We start from the raw sequence: 18,373 nt of genomic DNA, 5'->3' as shown, positions 1-18,373 counted from the left end.
TTTTTTTTTTTTTTTTTTTTAATTCCTCATCTCTTGTATTTCATCCCTCCTCCTGCCTTCTTCCAGCTATCTTTATTTTTTGGTGTTGGGGATCCAAACTAGGGCCTCCTACAAGCTGAATGTGTTCTCTATCACAAAGTTATAGCTCCAGCCCCATGGCTATCTCTTTTCATCTCCTTCTCACCTTCTTTTTTCCTTTCCTTTATTCCTTGTTTTCCCTTTTCTTTTTCCTTTCTGCCACTTTAATTGTTGTCATAATTGTAAAAATATTAGAAATTAGAAGGCCACAATCTTATAACTTTTTTTTTTGTCTGTGGTACTAGGGATTGAATCCAGGGGCACTGCACCACTGAGCCACATCCCCAGTCCTTTATTATTTATTTATTTATTGCAACAGACTCTCACTAAATTGCTGAGGCTGGCCTCCAACTTGCAATCCTTCTACCTCAGCCTCCTGAGTCACTGGGATTACAGGAGATTGCCACTGTGCCCAGCCTTTCTATATATATTTTTTTGTATTGGGATTGAACTCAAGGGTACTCGACCATTAAGCCACATCGCCAGCCCTATTTTGTATTTTATTTAGAGACAGGGTCTCACTGAGGGGCTTAGCACCTCATCATTGCTGAGGCTGGCTTTGAACTTGCGATTCTCCTATCTTAGCCTCCCAAGCCACCACTGTGCCTGGCCCTATAACCTTTAATTGTGGATGATTTCCAATAATATTTTAGTTCTTATTCATACTTTCTGTGCAAACACATCTATATTTTATCTAAATGCTATACCATAAATAACATTTTATAACAATCTCTTAAACTTATGTCAATATATAAAAATCTGTAACTCTTTGTCTGGTACTGTATCATATGGGTGTACCATAATGTGCTTATAGTTCACCATAACTGTATTTACAATCTTCAATTGTTGGACAGTCACTTCGCTTTCAATTTTTTACTGTTATAAACAATGCTATAAAACACATCCTTGTGTGTGCAGTATGTATGTAAGTATGTATATATGTGTATATATGTATGCGCACACACACACACACTTATACTGATTACTTGTTCAGACTAAATGGCTATAAGCTGAATTAATGGATAAAGTGTATTCATGCAATTTTAAACTTTCTATACCTATTGCTAAATTGTTCATACCAATTAACTCTACATCCTGAAGTACATGATACTGCCAAATATCCCAGTTCTTATAAAAACACTGGTATTATCATTATTCTCAGTCTTTATTATATCTTTTGAGTATAGATTCACTTTTATTTTCCTCATTCTTAATTTTTAATTTTTTTGTCTGTAGATGAACACAATATCTTTATTTATTTTATTTTTATGTGGTTCTGAGGATCAAACCCAGTGCCTCACACGTGCTATAGGAAAGTGCTCAGCCACTGAGCTACAACTTCATCCCCTTATTCTTAATTTTTACATTAAAAAAATTTTTAGTACTGTGTATTGAACCCAGGGACACATAACCACTGAGCCATATCCCTAGCATTTTTTTTTGTTTTTGTTTTGAGGCAGGGTCTCACTAAGTTGCTGAGGCTGGCTTTGAACTTGCTATTCTCCTGCCTTAGTCTCCCAAGTTGCTGGGATCACGGGCATGTGTCACACATCTGGCTAATTCTTATTTTTAGAAGAAGATAATCTGGTGTTAAATATATTGATCTATTTAAAATACTATAATAAGTTATTTTCTATTTTGTGCATGGTTATTGGTAGTTTTCTAGTTTCTGGGTCAGGGCCTCTGATAGAAATGAATCTCTTTTGTCACTCTGGCTTTAGACAACCCTCTCTATCCCATCCCACACTCTCTTAGTGCATTTCAGAGGCTTTCTATATGCCCCTAATTTCAAGTAGTACATATAAAATTTGAGTTCTATTATAACTGTTCCATTTCTGCCAAGATGCCTATCATCATCATCATCATCATCATCATCATCATCATCATTCATGTTTCTAATCACTTTACAATTTCCAAAGGGATTTCTTATATATTAACTTCTCACAACCATCCTATAAGTGAAGTTGGGCACCCATAATTCTAGGCTTTGGAGGTAGACAGGTATGTGTTGAAATTTTGGGCCATTACTTAACTATTCTGAACTTGTTTTCTTTACTTGAGCTGGGTTCAGTAGTGCACATCTGTAATCCCAGCAATTGGGGAGGCTGAGGCAGGAGGATCTCAAGTTTGAGGCCTGCCTGGGCAATTTGGCAAGACCCTGTCATAGAAAATAAATAATTAGGATTGGGGATGTAGCTCAGTGGTAGAGAATCCTTGAGTTCAATCCACAGTTCAAAAAAAGAAAAAAGAAAAAAAGAAAGAAAATGAAAAAAGAACAACTTAAAAAAATACTTGAGGATTGTTGTGAAGTCTCAATAACATATGTAGAGTTCCTAGTGCAGTCCTATCTGACAAGAAAAATACTCAATGAATTTGTATATATCCTGTTCAAACCCAGGTATTCTGACCATAAATCATATTCACTCTCTTTTCTTATGTATCCTTCCCTAATCCTATCTTGCTACCTCCCTCCCACACTCATTCTTCTTCTCTCCTCTCCCCAGGTAACTACTACCCCATATTTGGTGTTTGTTACTCTCATGATGTTTCTATATTTCAAAACCATATTTATGTATCTGTGATCAACTTTGATATTGTTATAAATTATTTTAAACTTTGTATAAATGGTAACATACTCTGCATAGAATTCTGTAGCTAGCATTTTTACTCAATAGTTTTTGAGATTTAACCATGTTAATATGTGTCTTAGACCATTTGTGCTGTTATAACAAAACACGTGACACTGGGTAATACATAAGGCACAGAAATTTACTTTCTTACAGTTCTAGAGGCTGGAAAAAGATCAAGGTTTTGCAGGCTCAGTTATCTGGTGAGGGCTAGTCTCTGCTTCCAAAATGGTGCCTTGCTGCTGTATCCTCTGGAGGGAGAAATGCTGTGTCCTCACATGGCAGAAGGCAGAAGGGCAAGAGAGATGAATGCTGCATGAAGGTTTTTTAATAAGACCCTTAATCCCATTCACAAGGGAAGAAATGCTCATGACTTAATCGCCTCTTAAAGATCATCTGACTATTAAATTTCAACACCTAAAGCTGGGCACAATGGTGCACACCTGTAACCCAATGATTTGGGAGGATGAGGCAGGAGGATCATGAGTTCAAACCTTGCCTCAGCAATTTAGCAAGGCACAGTTGTACACACTTGTAATCCCAGGTACTTGAGAGGCTGAGGCAAGAGGATGGCAAGTTTGAGGCCAGCCACAGTAACATAGTGAGAACTTGTCTCGGAAAAAAAAAAAAAAAAAAGCTTGAGATGAAGCTCAGTGGTAGAGCACTCCTGGGTTTGATCTTCCTTACTGCAAAAATTAATTAATTAATAAACTTTAGATTTTATTATATTCAAGTACATTAATCTTTTTGTTTATGGCCATACTCTTTTGACTATATTACACTGCCTCTCTGTATCTTACTATGACCCAGTTAAGATCTCCTTTTCCACTGGTCTGACAGGTAATTCTTTTCTTCCTTTGCCTGTAGTGTTTGTCATATTGACATGTGCATTTCGCTATGGCCGTGATGACTTGGATGTAATTGGTCTGACATTCCGCAAAGATCTGTATGTACTGACACAGCAAGTGGTTCCAGCTGAGTCCAACAACCCACAGGGTCCCCTCACAGTCTTACAGGAGCGGCTGCTGCACAAGCTGGGGGAAAATGCCTATCCTTTTACCCTGCAGGTACTGACACCAATTCCTAGGCAGGGTTTCTGGGGAAGATTAAGAGAGAAACCTAAAGAAATAGAACATAAGAGGGGACTCCCTATTTTTTCTGTTCACTGACCTCCTTTTGGTTCCCTAGATGGTTGCCAATCTGCCCTGTTCAGTGACACTGCAGCCAGGTCCTGAAGATTCGGGAAAGGTGAGGTCTAAGTTTTGAGAAAGAGGCTTTACCACTTACCTTTTTGTCACTGTGACAAAAGACCCAAAATAATCAACTTAAAAGGAGGGAAGGTTTATTTTGGTTCATAGTTTCAGAGGTTTCAGTCCATGGTCACATGGCCCAGGTGCTTGGGAAGCCTGTGGTGGCACAATACATCATCATAGGAGCACATAGTGGAGGAGGCCTGTTCACCTCAGTGTCAAGGAAGTGAAAAGAAACAAGGAGGAGCTGGGGTCTCAATATCCCCTTCAAGGGTATGTTCCCAATGATCTAACTTCCTCCAACTAGGGCCTCAACTTTTAAATGTTCTACCACTTCCTAATAGTACCATAGGCTGGGGACTAAACCTTTAACACATGAGCCTTTGGGCGACATTTTAGATCCAAACTATAGCAGAGGGCTACATGGGTAGTGCTAGGGAGGAGGAACAGAGAGACAAATGGATAAGACTGGAGAGATGGACAGGTAAGGGATAAGATGGGACATTTTCTTATAGGCCCTAAAGGGAGGGAGAAACAGCATAGGAAATGAGTTCTCTTTGCCTCTGCACCTTCCAGGCTTGTGGGGTTGACTTTGAAGTGAAGAGTTTCTGTGCTGAAAACCTGGAGGAAAAAGTCTCCAAGAGGTATTCTTTAGTATTTCCCCAAATCACTGCTTCCAGCCCCTCCCAAGAAACACATATTGCTCTTACCACAGAAACAGCCCTACTTCTAACCTCCAGAGCACCACTGCCACCAACTTGGATGCCCAGTTCTGAATCCTCTCTGGCTTCTCTTCTTCACTCTAGGGCAGGAGTCTGCAAAATTTTATGTAAAGGGTCAAAAAATAAATATTTAGTTTTTGTGGACCATACAATACAGTTTGAGTTGCAACTATGCAACTCTGCCAATGTAGTGGAAAAGCAGTCATAAATACTACATAAATGAATAAATATGGCTGCATATTTATGATGACCTTCTGCTATCCCAACACCCAAGCAATGACTTGACTGTGGGGGTGTCATGGGGAGGTCTATGGTTCCAAAAGATGTTCTGGCTAACTCCTTCACCTCTATTCAGAGACTCTGTGAGGTTGGTTGTTCGGAAAGTACAGTTTGCACCAATGGAGCCAGGCCCTGGACCCTGGGCCCAGACCATTCGTCGCTTCCTTCTGTCAGTTCAGCCCCTACAACTCCAGGCCTGGATGGACAAGGAGGTTGGTAACCCCCACTTCCTGCCCCAACTCCAGAACCCATCTGTTATCCTTTCTTCACTGCTTCCCTACTTGGGTAGGCAGAGGTAAAAGCCAGGGCAAGAATTGTACTAAGAAAACAGAAATTCAGGTCTTGATCTGGGTGTTCGCCCTACTAACTTGTGATGGGCCTCTCCTCCTGCTTCAGGTTCACTACCATGGAGAACCCATCTCTGTCAACGTTTCTATCAATAATAGCACCAGTAAGGTCATCAAAAAAATCAAGATTTCAGGTGAGCTTCTTTTCCCTTGCCCTGCACCTAGCCCCCAAACCACAACTGTCTTTCATTCCCACTTACCGGTCTGAATTCATCTTAGCTTTCCCTCCAACATAGGTTTATCAAAATATATACCTTTGCCCATGAACACATCTTATTGAATCATGTATAGGGTGACCATGTATAACATTTCATTTGAGGACAGTAAGTTGGGGTCTTGAGGATAACTGGCTGAACAGTCATATGCTTTTTCTGGTTTATTCAGTTGACCAGATCACAGATGTTGTCCTGTATTCACTAGACAAGTACACCAAGACTGTGTTCATTCAGGAGTTCACGTGAGCTGACACTGGGGCTGGGGTCAAAGCCAAGGGACGGGATGGTGGGAAATGGACCAAGAGGCAGAGAAGAGGGTTGGAGAAAGAAGAAGAGGGGGTACCCAGGAATAAAGGTCAAGGTGAGAGCTTAAGTACAGAAGGACTCTCAGGAGAAGTAGAGGGAGGGGATGTGATTTACCCATAGGAGGACCATCACAATACTAAGAGAGAGTGGGAACATAGGACTTCTCACTAGAACAAATTCTTGTGGGTTGGAGATATAGCTCAGTTGGTAGAGTGCTTGCCTCGTATGCACAAGGCCCTGGGTTCAATCCCTAGTATCACACACAAAAAAAAACAGAACTAATTCTTGCCTCTTTTCACAGTTAAATACGTCACTTCTCTTAGATACCCCAGTAGGTTCTTAGAATTGTGCATAATACCCTTAGTAATGAAAGTACACTTAGTTGACCAACCTAGGCTAAGTTCTTCTCTTGTTCTCCTTTCAAAGGGAGACCATAGCTGCTAACTCCAGCTTCACCCAGAGCTTTTCAGTAACACCACTCTTGTCTGCCAACTGTCGGAGACAGGGACTGGCACTGGATGGCAAACTCAAGCATGAAGATACCAATCTGGCCTCTAGCACAATGTAAGCTCAAATGTAACCCCTAACCCATTCCACATGCTATATAAATATTTCTAAAGTTTCACGTTCAGTGAAGCCTATATTTTTTTAAATGCCCCTAGGCTGATGTTCAAAACCCTTCCTGGCCTGAGAGCCAGCAGCAAGTGAAAAACACCCATGGGACCAACTGTTTTAGGCAGTAAAGAAGGAAATGTGAAGTGGAAAAAAATCTTTGTATTGTATAATATCTCACATTTCACAAAGGCCTTACATATGTACTGTTATCTTCATAAGAATCTCATTAAAGTAGGCTAGACAGGTGTTCTTATTCCATTTTCCACTTAAGAACCCTGAGGCTCAGAGAGAAGGCTCTTGTCCAACGATGTCTAACAGAGGTAGACAGCATTCTGTTACATGTCATCTGGCCCTAAACACTCTTCTCTAGAGAAGACAGAAATGGAGTAGAAAACAAGGAGATGAGAAATGAGGATGAGGATGAAAAAGAATGATGTGAGAGGAACTGATATAATTTCTGTGATGTCATTCAATTGGTTCTATGCTACCTGAGGGCCTAATACTAAATGTGACTCTCACCAAAAGCCATTTGAAGAGCATAAATCCCATCTATAACAAAGCCTTATCAATCAAGTAGCTATAGACTGTTATTGCTATAAATACCCTAGAAATCATCCAAACAATATCCTTTTCCAGAGAGGGGATCAGCAGCCCGGAGCAATGAAGATACTTTCCCAAGATTATGCAGCTTCCAGTGTCTTAGTTTTCAAACAGCAGGTTTTTAATGGGCACCTGTTAAATGGTCATTCCTATCTAAGCAATGTGGGGAATACAAAGAAATTTGAGTCTTTGCTTTCAGATGGCCTACGTGAGGAACAAATAGGAATGCAAATGCAATCTAACAGTTAAATGTTAATACACGTGGTTCAGATTATGAGGCCAATAGAAGTTAAAAGAAGCCAACATAGCTGGCAAGGGGTTCTTATAAGAGACAGAATGATCTATATCTTGAAGAATATATAAGATCTGGATACCATCAGACTGGGACCACAGCATGGGCAGAGGCTAAAAGGTGGGACTCCACATGGCATTTTTAGGTTATAGAGAGAGGATGGATCTGTCTACAATTTATCCCAGGTACTAGGGAGTTAAGGCACAAAAGTTTAGAAAGATAGATGAGGCCAGATTATTGTGAGTCTTGAAAGTCAAACAGAGTAGTTATATTCAATAAGGTAGGCTCTTGAATAGAGGGTAATATGGTAAACTGAATTTCAGGAAGAAAAATGTGGTTCTCAAAGGTAGGAAAGATTTGACCCTGGGAGATATTCTGGGAGAAGACAAAATAGGGTGTGGTGATGGGAATGTACAGGAAGGAACTTGGGGAATGAAAGAATTCCTTCCCAACCAAACACACAAAATTGGATATTACAACTTCCAGTGTTCGACCTGGAATGAACAAGGAGCTACTGGGGATCCTGGTGTCTTACAAAGTCAGAGTCAACCTGATGGTATCCTGTGGAGGGTAAGTGAGGGTTCAGGGATGATCTGGGCAGAAGCTGGGGAGCCAAGGGTTTCTTGCTTCTGTTTTTCTTATGATTGGACTAATCCAACAAGTTCTCTCCCCTTCTCCTGGACTAAGTTCCCAAACCTGTAAGCTCAGTGAGCAAGTCACCTTCCTTGCAGAAACCATTCTGTGGCTGAGTTGGCTTTATGATTGTCACCCCCTAGTAAAACTAGGTAGCCTCTTCCCATTTCCAACTGCTAATTTTGGGTGTCATTCTACCTACAGAATCCTAGGAGATCTGACAGCCAGGTGAGAAACTGTGGGGAAAGAGGACTGGAGTTAAGAAGGGGAGAATAAAGGGATAAGAAGACAAAGAGTGACTAATAAATGTCTGAAGGCAGGCTGGGGTTATGGCTCAGTGGTAGAGCGTTCACTCGCCTAGCAAGTGTGAGACCCTGGGTTCAATCCTCAGCACCACATATAAATAAATAAAATAAAGGTATTGTGTTCAACTACAACTAAAAAATACATATATTTTTTTAAAAGTCTGAAGGCATCCTAGAACTGGAAAACTGAGGGAGGGAGGTCAAAAGGTTTGGGCTTAGAGGATAAATAACTCCACCTTGGGATCCTTGCAGTGATGTTGGTGTGGAGTTGCCGCTGACCCTGATCCACCCAAAGCCATCTCAAGGTAAGTGACCAGGGGGGAATTACAGGAACTATTGTCCTGAGGGTTGGGGACCAAGCAGATCTGATCTCATGACCTGGAGTCCAGTGGTTTGGGTAGAAATAGAACAGTAATAGTTTGGGTGTCTAGGATTTCAGGGGAAACATGTGGGAAGGAAGAGTAAAGACCTTTCTTCAGGGAACTAAAATGCCCTTATCAGCTTCAGTTCCATTTTTCTCTTTCTCCCATGCTTGCTACAGAGGCCACAAGGTAAGGGAACAGGCCCCATTCCCCCTCTATTGCTAATTGCTACCCAACATTTTGAGATGATAGGGATGTAAAAAAGCTTCCCAAAGATGTTGTTTTCAATACCTTTGCAGTGGATACATATGGTTTAAGTCATAGTTCAGGGCTTTTCATAAACCATCCTCTTTCTGCATCACCCACCTTCTACCTGATCCTCTTCTTATAATTGTCCTTTCCACTCATCCCTTTCAGTTTTTCCCCTTTTCCCTAATCCCTACTTCCTTCTTTCATTCTCTAATCCTTTCCCTGAGTCCCATCCTCCTCCATTCTTATTTCCTTCCCAATATTCCTGGAGTGCTTTTGTGTTGGGGGATCTGAGAAGAAATGAAACAATCAGGAAAGGGATTAGGGAGGGGATCAAGAAAAGGGAGTGAACCTGGAGGATATTCAGAAAGGAGTTTCTAACCCTCCATTCTCCTCTGCTGCTTCTGCAAGCTCTGAGGACATCGTCATTGAGGAATTTGCACGGCAGGAGGACGGCGGGGAGGAAAAGCAGAAGGCTTTGGCAGAGGAGGGAGATGAGGGGAGCTGAGTGCCCAGATCTGATATTCCTGCATGGGAGTTCCCACTGTAACTCTAATAAATCGTTTTCTCCAGATGTGCCTGTCACTTTCTTTGCTATTTCCTCCTCCTGGAGGGTAACAGAACTACTGATAAGGATTTCCCTGCCCCCCCATGATGAGATTAACCTAAGCACGTTTCCCCCTACTAGACACCTGGACTCCTGGATTCCTTCTGACAAGCCTCCTGTCCCCTGTGGGTCCTTCAGCTTTTTCTCTGACTGTAGCCATCCCTACCCCCACCCCATCACCCTACTCTTGACATCACCCCAGTGCAATGAGCACCAACTAGCATCAGGCACAAGCAATGTAGGAGCTGTGGGGAGGAAGCTGAGGTGGCGTGGCTGTGCCCAGGCCTGGGTATGTAGCCAAGCCTGCTGTCACAAGCTGTTGTAGGGGAGAGCCCAGTGTAATATCAGGAGATGCAGGGCCTAATGCAGGAAGCCAGTGTTACTCCCACCACTATCCTGCAAAGATGTATGCCTTTGGTCTTCCAGAGGAAGGTCAGACACTTTGGCCTGGAGACCAAGGGAAAACAAAAGGCTCTGTGAAAATCCAGACTCACAAAGCAGTGAGGATCTGGGATAGGAATTTAGGAATAGGAAGTTATAAATAGGAAGGTGTGAATGGTAAGAAATGGGATTGGGGCTGGGGGGATTTCTCTGGGAAGTGAGTTTCTCCTTGTTGGTAAAGTTTGAAGCATATGTGTTGGGGGGCGAGTTTGTAGAGACTCTGAGGGGAAGTTGACCTACTTATCTATCTTGCAATGGGGAAGATATCCATTATCACCCACTTCAAGAATGACAGCTGTGACTGCATCTGCCAAATGAGCCTACCACCAAGTCATATGGTACATTTTTGCCCCTTTCCTTAACCAACTCACCTGGGGATTCTCTTCCCTCAGTTATCTATTGTAAACACTGGGAAACTGGACCAGGACAACCTCCTCAATGGCCATTAGACTGCCTGATATTGGGGTTACAGGGTGAGTTCAGAAAGTGCATTTGCTTCTTTTGCAGACAACCATTGGAATTGATTTTCTGTCTAAGACCAAGTACCTGGATGACCAAATAGTGATTGTTAAGCTCATACCACTAACCCTATATCTAAACCCCTTAGGTCTACTCATCATAGTAGGGTAGCACTTCTACACATCGTCTGTCAATAAAGGAAAAGAAAAAAAAAATTGAAGCTTCCTGAAATTACCAAGCCTTATGATGTTTCTTGTTCTCTTTGCCCTTATCAAATCTCCAAATGTAATATAAAGTTCAAGTGGTCTTGAATCATTAAAACTGCTGTTCTTCTTTAATAGGGTCTACCTTAATCCAAACAGTATCTTGAGATTGGTTGGATTTGTTATAAGACTGTAGACCACTAGTTCTGAAGTTGTAGCAGTCACTTTTCAGTTACCCAGCCTTCTTGACTCTTTTCATCCTGTTTTTGTTAAGTTTTAGATCTTAAATGTCTGGTCTCTTTCTACCTTTTCTCATCTTCATCCTAAACATTTTTTTAAGCAGCTTCAGCAACAGTTATGGGACATAGCTGGCCAGGAGTGCTTTTGCTCCTTAATTTCTAGCTACATTTGTGATTCAACTATTACAGTGTTTATCTATGACATCATAAGTGGGTATAATGGGATGTTTTATTTGAAAAAGTGGGTAGTGAGGGAAGCAACAGGGAGATTGGTATGACTAGCAGAGAAAGGACAAGTACATTATTCTCTCTAAACCTCTACCAAGTGTGTCAACACTCTGCAACGTATTCTCTTATAGGCATCAATTTTTTCAAGGACACAGACAAGAGGGTAGAAGTTGAATGGGCAGAACCTAGAAATCTGAATTCCAATGTTGATGTCATGTTGGAGAATAATAAGACTGTTCTGAACAAAATGTAACTAAAACTTCTGGCATACTTAACTTGTAATCTCTATGGGGAGTGTCTACTGTGCTGTTTACTTTGGGAGGAGATACCAGGGATTAGAAAGGTCATGGGTTCAAGGTTTCTAGGGTTCCTGGTCCCAGGGAAGCATTATTCCCCTCAGAAGTATCTATCTCTAGCCACTAACTCTAGGTTATCATCGTTTGGCCCTTTTCATCATTTCTCATTGTCTATACAAATGTCTACAGAAGAGGGTGAAGATTAATTCAGAGACCTCAAGGCTTATTTATCTTTCCTATTTAAAAATTCCGATTTCCAGGTTCTAATTCAGAGCAATATAATCACTCTCCAGGAGAAATAACTAGAAATACATATTTAAAATCACCTAGATTCTTTCAAGGAAAATTTTGGGCTTTAATCACAGGGGTACTTTGCCCCCTACCTCACTAGAAAACCTTTAAAATTCCAAATAGGTATTTTGAACATGCCAGTGGAGGCAGCATAGGTATGACCTAAAATCTCAAACAATGGATTGCAACGAAATATCTAAGAACATGGCAGAAAGTTATTTGGGACTTGAGTGGAAAAAAGAGGGAAGTTCACAGTTACTACTACTTAACCTACAGGTTGAAAACTGGGAACCAACTTCTTAACTGTTGCCTCTAAAAAGAAATGGATTTAGTCAGGTGTGATGGTGCATACTTGTAATCCCCAGGATGCTGAGGCAGGAGGACCAAAGGCCAGCCTGGGGAACTTAAGTGAGACTCTTTCTCAAAGTTTATAAAAAAAGGGCTGGGAGGTATCTCAGTGGCACAGTACTTGCCTAGTGTATACAAGGCCCTGGATTTAATCCTCAGCACTGCAAAACAAACAAAAGTCCACATGCATCTAAGTTCCTTCCTGGGTTTAGGTTCCAGATAAAGAATCTGGGAAAGGAGGAAAATTATATTCTACCTGCAGAGAAATTTCCAAAGCTCCCAGGGGAAAGGGTACTGTTTCTTACAGTACCCTTCACCCAATGCTATTCCTTGGTTATACTGTGGCTCAGGTTGCTTGGCCTCTCTAAAGTTCTGGCCAGACATAGACAGTTAGAAAGTAGGTATAGTGTTACTGATTCTTCCAGTGCTTCTCTTTTGAAAAAGCTTTGTTGTGCCTCAACGGCACCTTATATCCAATCAGCATCATTCAAATGTTACAACAACATTTATTCAGTACTGTACTTTACATTTGGGGGGAGATGATAGGAGGACGAAGGGACAAAAGTGTCTTATTGGAGTACCCAACATGTATGACAATTCTGATAGTACAAGGATAGATGAAATGGCCAGGCAATCAGATGGAAAGTTCCAAATATTTTCTAACTTATTTCTATAATTAAAATGATAAAGATGTATAAGTACTAAGCCCATGGTAACCAATAAATGTCAGTTGCCATTCCTAGCTAGGTTCCCCACAGGCTAGATTATACCTAGACATTTTCATCCTGTTCCTTTCAGAGAATAAAGCTTGCCTAGAAAATTAGGGAACTAAAAGTACAGTACAGTTTGGGTAACAAAGCTGGCAACTTTCTCTCTATCCTCCCCACCCCACTATGGTAGGGAATGGCTCAGAGTAGACTTCCCAAGTGGCTTCCCTTGGGCCTAGCTAGTTTGTCCTGGCAGATTCCACATGGAGGGCCATAGGCTGCAACTCTAGTGCACAGTCCTCTCTTTTTGGCGATGATAATCTGTGGGAAAGAAAGAAAAGGAGGAACAGAGCATGTTATTTTCAGGCGAGGGCTCCTGATTTCCCATCCCAACATCTGGGGCTTTCAGTCATCAATGTTTTGTCAGGTAAGTAAAAAAGAAACTGGCACTTACTGTAGGGAAAGAAGCGCACACGCATGCTGATTTCTCGGGCGGTCTTCAGGATCTCAACAGCCTGGAAGGAACAGAAGCTTGTACCAATGACGAGAAAAAAACCCAGGACTCAATCATAATGGGGGAGGGGATGTGCCACTCCATCCCTCTGGTACATTTCCCTAGGAGAGATGCTTTCTTATCATGTTACATGTTTACATTAATCTTGTCCAACCTGTCCTACCTGGGATGGCTTCTGTCATCACCACAGTTAAAGTACTGTACTCACCTTGCTGTGTTCAATATCTTGGAAATCCACATCATTCACAGCTAAAACTTGGTCTCCTTCTTGAAGTCCTGCTCTATGTGCATCTGAGTCAGGAATCACCTGTTAGTAGAGAATACGTGTGATTGGGATGGGGTAATTTCAGAAGACTGCAGGTGAAATTTAGTGCTATTCAAAGGTAATGTGCTATTATTTTTTTCTGTGACAATGTAGGGAGATAGAGGGCTTGCCAAATGCAAAGCTCTGTGTGGGAAAGGGGATGTCCCTATTTTGCCAATTCTAAGAGCCCACTAGCCCTTGGGATATCAGGGTACTCCAATCTGATATACAAAGGAAGTGGCTGTCCATATTGCCTACCAGGCATACATACCTTGGAAATGAAGATGCCTAGCTGGGAGGCCTTTCCTCCTCTGATGTTAAATCCCAACTGTAAGACAAGAGCATGGAATGGGGGCTCAACATAGACAACGAACACACAGAATTTCTAGTAGCATCACAGTAAAATAGCTAGGCTCATGTTTTCCTCAGTGGGAAATGAGAAGTTGTGGAAATGGTAGCTCAGCTTTTCTAGCCATAAGAAAGGAAGTTTCCTCACCTCCCCATCTGCTTTCCAATCCATTTCCCAACCATGGCCAGCTTGTGGTATGCACAAATGTAGCCTGGAATAAGAGGCTCCATGGCTCACCTGAGCTCCAGGAGGCTTCTTCAATGTGACAATTCGGGGCAGAAACTGGGTCAATTCATTGTTGTAGTCTGGGTGGTATACTCTCTGCAAGACAAAACAATCTCAGAATTTTTTTTTAGAATTTATTTATTTATTTTATGTGGCACTGAGGATGGAACTCAGTGCCTCATATGTGCTAGGCAAGTGCTCTACCACTGAGCCACAACCCCAGTCCTCAGAAATCTTACTACCAGCTTAGATGTCACATTTACCATCTTTTGATTAATACTAATGCATCATCTTGAAGTCAAGAAAAGGTAAAGTCATAGACTTAGTTTACGTAGAACAGATAAACATTACTGAAATAAGTAGATGTTTAGCATGGGGATACGCTAATAGCTCTATAGCTCCCCACTTCTTTACCTCTTGACAGTATGGAAACTAGGGCTGGATTTCCAGAATTCACTGGTGTGAACAGACCCCAGCAAGTGGCTTCCATAAGCAGTTCTCATTTGGTCTCTGATGCTAATAATTTGGCTTCTGGGTCCTTCGGCTAAAACAAGGGCTAAGATTCATTCTCCATTTAGCTTTCTAACACTGTCATTCTACCTTTTATACATCATATCACAACCAAGGGGAAAAATTCCCTACTCAGGAATACTGATGGTTTTCACCTCATGAGGTGGAATCCATGCTGGGGGATTCTCATAGGCAGGCAGGAAAACCACAGGGTAGTCATCATAAGGAATTCTGCTGTCCATCTCAGGCAAGACCCTGAAAAGAAAAGGCGAATCAAGGCCGACAAGTAATTCAAAAGAGATAGCAGCCCAAAGTTTCAGCAAGCAGCTCCAACCCATTCCAAGGCTATCAGTCTATGGGTCTAGCCCACATCTAGATTTTAAGATTTGGAGGACCGAAGGAAGAAAAAAGATAGGAAGAAACTATTAACTTTGATAAATATCTGGATGCCAAACACTGCTAGGTATTCTAGAGACATGATCTCATTTTCCACAACAATTCAGCAAAACAGTTGTTACTGTCTTCATCCTAGAGAAGAGGAAATCAGAGTGGCGTCTAAAAAGATCTACTTTTGAGATCCAAGGGAGTGCTGACTTCAACTCTTCAAAGGGACTCCGGGACAAGCACCGCTCCACGCTCTCTGGAGATCCCCAGATTGACTCTTCCTTCACCACCAGCCACCTTCCAGCTCCCCGTCCTGCATTCCGCCCAAGTCCCGCGCTCACCACCGCTTAAACACCGAACCACCTCAGCAGCCGCGAAGTCCTCACCCTCCCCTGGCTCGGCTCACAGCCAAACAACCTGGGAACCGGAAGCAGATCCTCAGTAGGGTCGAAAAGGGGCGGGGCCTGGCTGCGACCAACTTGCCTTCCTTTCCCTAACGCGTCAGCCTGCGCGCGCCGACGTGTGTGCTCTGCCTGCAAGCTATCTGCGCTCCGATTGGCTGGCGCCTCTGGAACCGATTTGAAACTTGGCGGTTAAAGCTCCAGTTGGAACAGGGCGCCTGGAGACCGGGGAAGACCGGGGAAAGGGACGTTTAGTTGGGTGAGTTAAGGGGGCACATCTTAGCTCAGATTTTACCATTCCCTTTACCTTGGGACTTTGTTATTTGTCGCTGGGTTCGTTTTTCTTTTCATTTTAAATGCCACTTCACTCTTCCGAGTGTCGGGCTGACCCGCGGTTCAGTCGCGGTCAAGTCCAACAGTAATCTGGGGCAGCGATCCCTTGGGAGGGGAGGCTGCCATGGCTAAGGCTGAGTTTTCCAACGCTCCCACCCTCCTGGAGGTACTCCTACCCCTGCCTACATACCAAGATTCATCAGAAAGCTGTTTTTCTCCCCTGCAGAGACGGTGCTGAGCTAGGATGATGAAGGAAGAGGTGAAGGGAATTCCTGTAAGGGTGGCACTGCGTTGTCGCCCTCTAGTCCCTAAAGAGATTAACGAGGGCTGTCAGATGTGCCTTTCCTTCGTGCCGGGGGAGCCTCAGGTGCGTAGCAAAGTCCTGGGCTCCTTTGTGAACAGCTGGGGCTGAATGGCAGCGAGGGGCGTGGCCTAGCTGTTTTTTTTTTCCTTACATCTTGTCCCTTGCCTTGCGTAGGTGGTCGTTGGTACTGATAAATCCTTTACCTATGATTTTGTGTTTGACCCCTCCACTGAACAAGAAGAGGTCTTCAATACAGCAGTAGCACCACTCATAAAAGGCATTTTTAAAGGTGAGGCTATTTACTTTGCCGAACATTTCTTGAGCATATACATTGTGCCATGCTTGGGCACTGCAAATATAGGATTGGATGAAATGTGATTCCTGCCTTCGAAAAGCCCACAGCTTAATAACACTTGTAAAACCTAGAAACATTTGTAAAAGTCTCTCTACTCTCAAAGCTAGATTTATACTGTGTTTGTATCCTGTGGTTCTGTTCATCTTTAATGTGTACATTTTTTCATTTGCCTGGAACCTCACTGCAGTACAATAAGGTCTTTGGTGAGTGATCAGTGTGCCAGCCTGCTTGAGTGTCAGTCAGGCCTCAGTATTCATTCAGTATTATTCATTCAAAGATAAAAAATATAGCTTCCAGGCCCTGAAGAAGTTCAAAGTCCAGAAGAGATAGATGACTACATAAATAATTTTAATTCATAAAATTTTTAACAAATTTATTGCACCTACCTTTAAGAAAAATATTTTTAAAGTTAAAAATATACCACAGAGTCAGTCCTGCTACAGAACTAGCACTACTGTCATACAAAATGGTATGAAAAAAGTATGACACTAATCCTGTTTGGGGGATTTGGGGTGAATTTCACAGAATAGGGAAGCTTTGATATAGGTCTTGAATGATGAGAATTCTTTGAGGTGGGGAAGGAGATTTCCTTAAGCCCCTGAATACTATGGCTAGTTAATAATCTTTATTGTAGAAGCTAAGGCTTTAATGTTGAAGACCAGGGCAGGGTTCTAAAAGAGAGGAGTACCTGAGAAATGTCTCATTGTTATTCTAGTACAATGGTTATTCAAGTTACAAAATAAAGATTCATTTAAAAGAAGTAGAACCATGGTGACTCAAAGTAGAAATGTTCATTTGTACACAATTTATTTTAACTTTCCATTCAATAGAAAAATGCTTTCTAATAATAACTGTTAGGTTAATTTGTAGTGACTGGTTATTTTTTTTTTTTTCTTAACAGGGAACTCACAGACTCATAGGGTAGTCTGCTTGAAATGTGGTGTTTGAATATCTTTGTTTGTGTTAGATCTTTATATTGAGAAGATATTTATTTCTCAGTAATTTCTACACAGTGATGTTACTTCATCCCTCTAGATAAGCAGAATTTTTTTTTACAGAAAACAGCTATTAACATATATATTCACCTTTTTAAAAATGGTCATGGCTCAGTGCACATTGAACACTTTGCTTCAAAGGTTAAGGATACTAAGCTTATAGAAATGTTGTGAGACTAGTATAAAGAACTTTTTTCCTGAACCATTTGAGATGACTTGTTGACCTGATGACCCCCTAACGCTAGTGTGTATTTCCTACAAAGAGGGACTTTCTTCTAAGGTAACTTAATTGTGGTAACACACTATAATTATCATACTCATGAAATTTGTATTGCCACATTAATGCCATCTAATCTTCAAAGCCCCATTCAAGCTTTCTCAATAGTATTCTTTATAGAAATAAAAAGATCTAGTTCAAAATCACATGTCTTTAGATTTAGCTGTCCTGCTTCTTTAGTCTCCATTATAAAATGATTCCTGAGTCCTTTTTTTTTCCTTTCATAATCTTGGCACTTTTTTTAATATTTACTTTTTAGTTGTAGTTGGACACAATACCTTTATTTTACTTATTCATTTTTATGTGGTGCTGAGGATCAAACCCAGGGTCCTGCACATGCGAGGTGAGCACTCTACCACAGAGCTACAACCCCAGCCCCAATCTTGGCACTTTTGAAAATTACAGGCTAGTTATTGTGTAAACATTTCTCAATTTTAGTTGTCTGATGTTTTTATTAGATTCAGGTTGTGTATCTTTTAGTAGACATATAACAAGAGTGATGCTGTATTCTTCTCATTGAATCCTATCAGTTAGGAGATAATTTTGATTTGTTCCATTACTGTTGATGTTCATTTTTATCATTTGATTAAGGTGTTAATCTGGCAGGTTTCTCAACTATAAAGTCAATCTTTTCTTTTTACATATTTGGAAGACTGTTACATGGTTCTGTTTAATTCTTTTCTAATTAACCATTCCTGTTTATCTTTTTTTTTTTTTTTTTGA

General features: G+C 41.5%; 3 protein-coding genes across 10 annotated transcripts in view; 2 read left to right on the top strand and 1 right to left on the bottom strand.

The window, feature by feature from the left end:
- Nucleotides 1–9,388, top strand: part of Arr3 (arrestin 3) — a 12,475-nt gene extending 3,087 nt beyond the window's left edge. Inside the window, exons 6-17 of the mRNA XM_015501604.1 lie at nucleotides 3,573–3,772; nucleotides 3,894–3,953; nucleotides 4,532–4,599; nucleotides 5,033–5,168; nucleotides 5,353–5,437; nucleotides 5,688–5,760; nucleotides 6,251–6,388; nucleotides 7,818–7,901; nucleotides 8,169–8,192; nucleotides 8,522–8,574; nucleotides 8,811–8,820; nucleotides 9,292–9,388. Of these exons, the coding sequence (XP_015357090.1) occupies nucleotides 3,573–3,772; nucleotides 3,894–3,953; nucleotides 4,532–4,599; nucleotides 5,033–5,168; nucleotides 5,353–5,437; nucleotides 5,688–5,760; nucleotides 6,251–6,388; nucleotides 7,818–7,901; nucleotides 8,169–8,192; nucleotides 8,522–8,574; nucleotides 8,811–8,820; nucleotides 9,292–9,388 (1,028 nt within the window). The remainder of the gene's footprint in view (nucleotides 1–3,572; nucleotides 3,773–3,893; nucleotides 3,954–4,531; nucleotides 4,600–5,032; nucleotides 5,169–5,352; nucleotides 5,438–5,687; nucleotides 5,761–6,250; nucleotides 6,389–7,817; nucleotides 7,902–8,168; nucleotides 8,193–8,521; nucleotides 8,575–8,810; nucleotides 8,821–9,291) is intronic.
- Nucleotides 9,389–12,478: 3,090 nt separating this feature from the next.
- Nucleotides 12,479–15,467, bottom strand: Pdzd11 (PDZ domain containing 11). 5 transcript variants are annotated; one of them, XM_015501644.2, is made up of 7 exons: nucleotides 15,327–15,467; nucleotides 14,757–14,856; nucleotides 14,104–14,187; nucleotides 13,789–13,845; nucleotides 13,422–13,520; nucleotides 13,154–13,214; nucleotides 12,479–13,020 (listed from the first exon to the last, which is right to left on the bottom strand). In XM_015501644.2, the coding sequence occupies exons 2-7, from the start codon at nucleotides 14,841–14,843 to the stop codon at nucleotides 12,986–12,988; spliced, it is 423 nt and encodes a 140-aa protein (XP_015357130.1). In that variant the 5' UTR covers nucleotides 14,844–14,856; nucleotides 15,327–15,467; the 3' UTR covers nucleotides 12,479–12,985. The 5 variants fall into 5 exon arrangements, with proteins under 5 accessions (XP_015357130.1, XP_048653119.1, XP_015357131.1 ...); XM_048797162.1 differs by having other exon boundaries at nucleotides 15,330–15,393; XM_015501645.2 differs by lacking the exon at nucleotides 15,327–15,467 and adding an exon at nucleotides 15,171–15,316.
- A 5-nt stretch (nucleotides 15,468–15,472) lies between these two features.
- Kif4a (kinesin family member 4A) overlaps nucleotides 15,473–18,373 on the top strand; it is a 138,587-nt gene continuing 135,686 nt past the window's right edge. For 2 of the 4 annotated variants that reach the window (XM_048797160.1, XM_015501647.2), the window contains exons 1-3: nucleotides 15,475–15,645; nucleotides 15,946–16,086; nucleotides 16,198–16,312. In XM_048797160.1, coding sequence (XP_048653117.1) covers nucleotides 15,964–16,086; nucleotides 16,198–16,312 — 238 coding nt within the window. In that variant the 5' untranslated portion in view covers nucleotides 15,475–15,645; nucleotides 15,946–15,963. Of the gene's footprint in view, nucleotides 15,646–15,945; nucleotides 16,087–16,197; nucleotides 16,313–18,373 lie in introns of all 4 variants that reach the window. The other 2 variants (XM_048797161.1, XM_048797158.1) reach the window with 2 other exon arrangements.

Source organism: Marmota marmota, unplaced genomic scaffold (assembly GCF_001458135.2).
Source record: "Marmota marmota marmota unplaced genomic scaffold, marMar, whole genome shotgun sequence".
NCBI classification, from domain to species: Eukaryota; Metazoa; Chordata; class Mammalia; order Rodentia; family Sciuridae; genus Marmota; species Marmota marmota.
The sequence above is the reverse complement of the archived record's forward strand: the minus strand, read 5'-3'. Positions and strand labels throughout refer to the sequence as shown.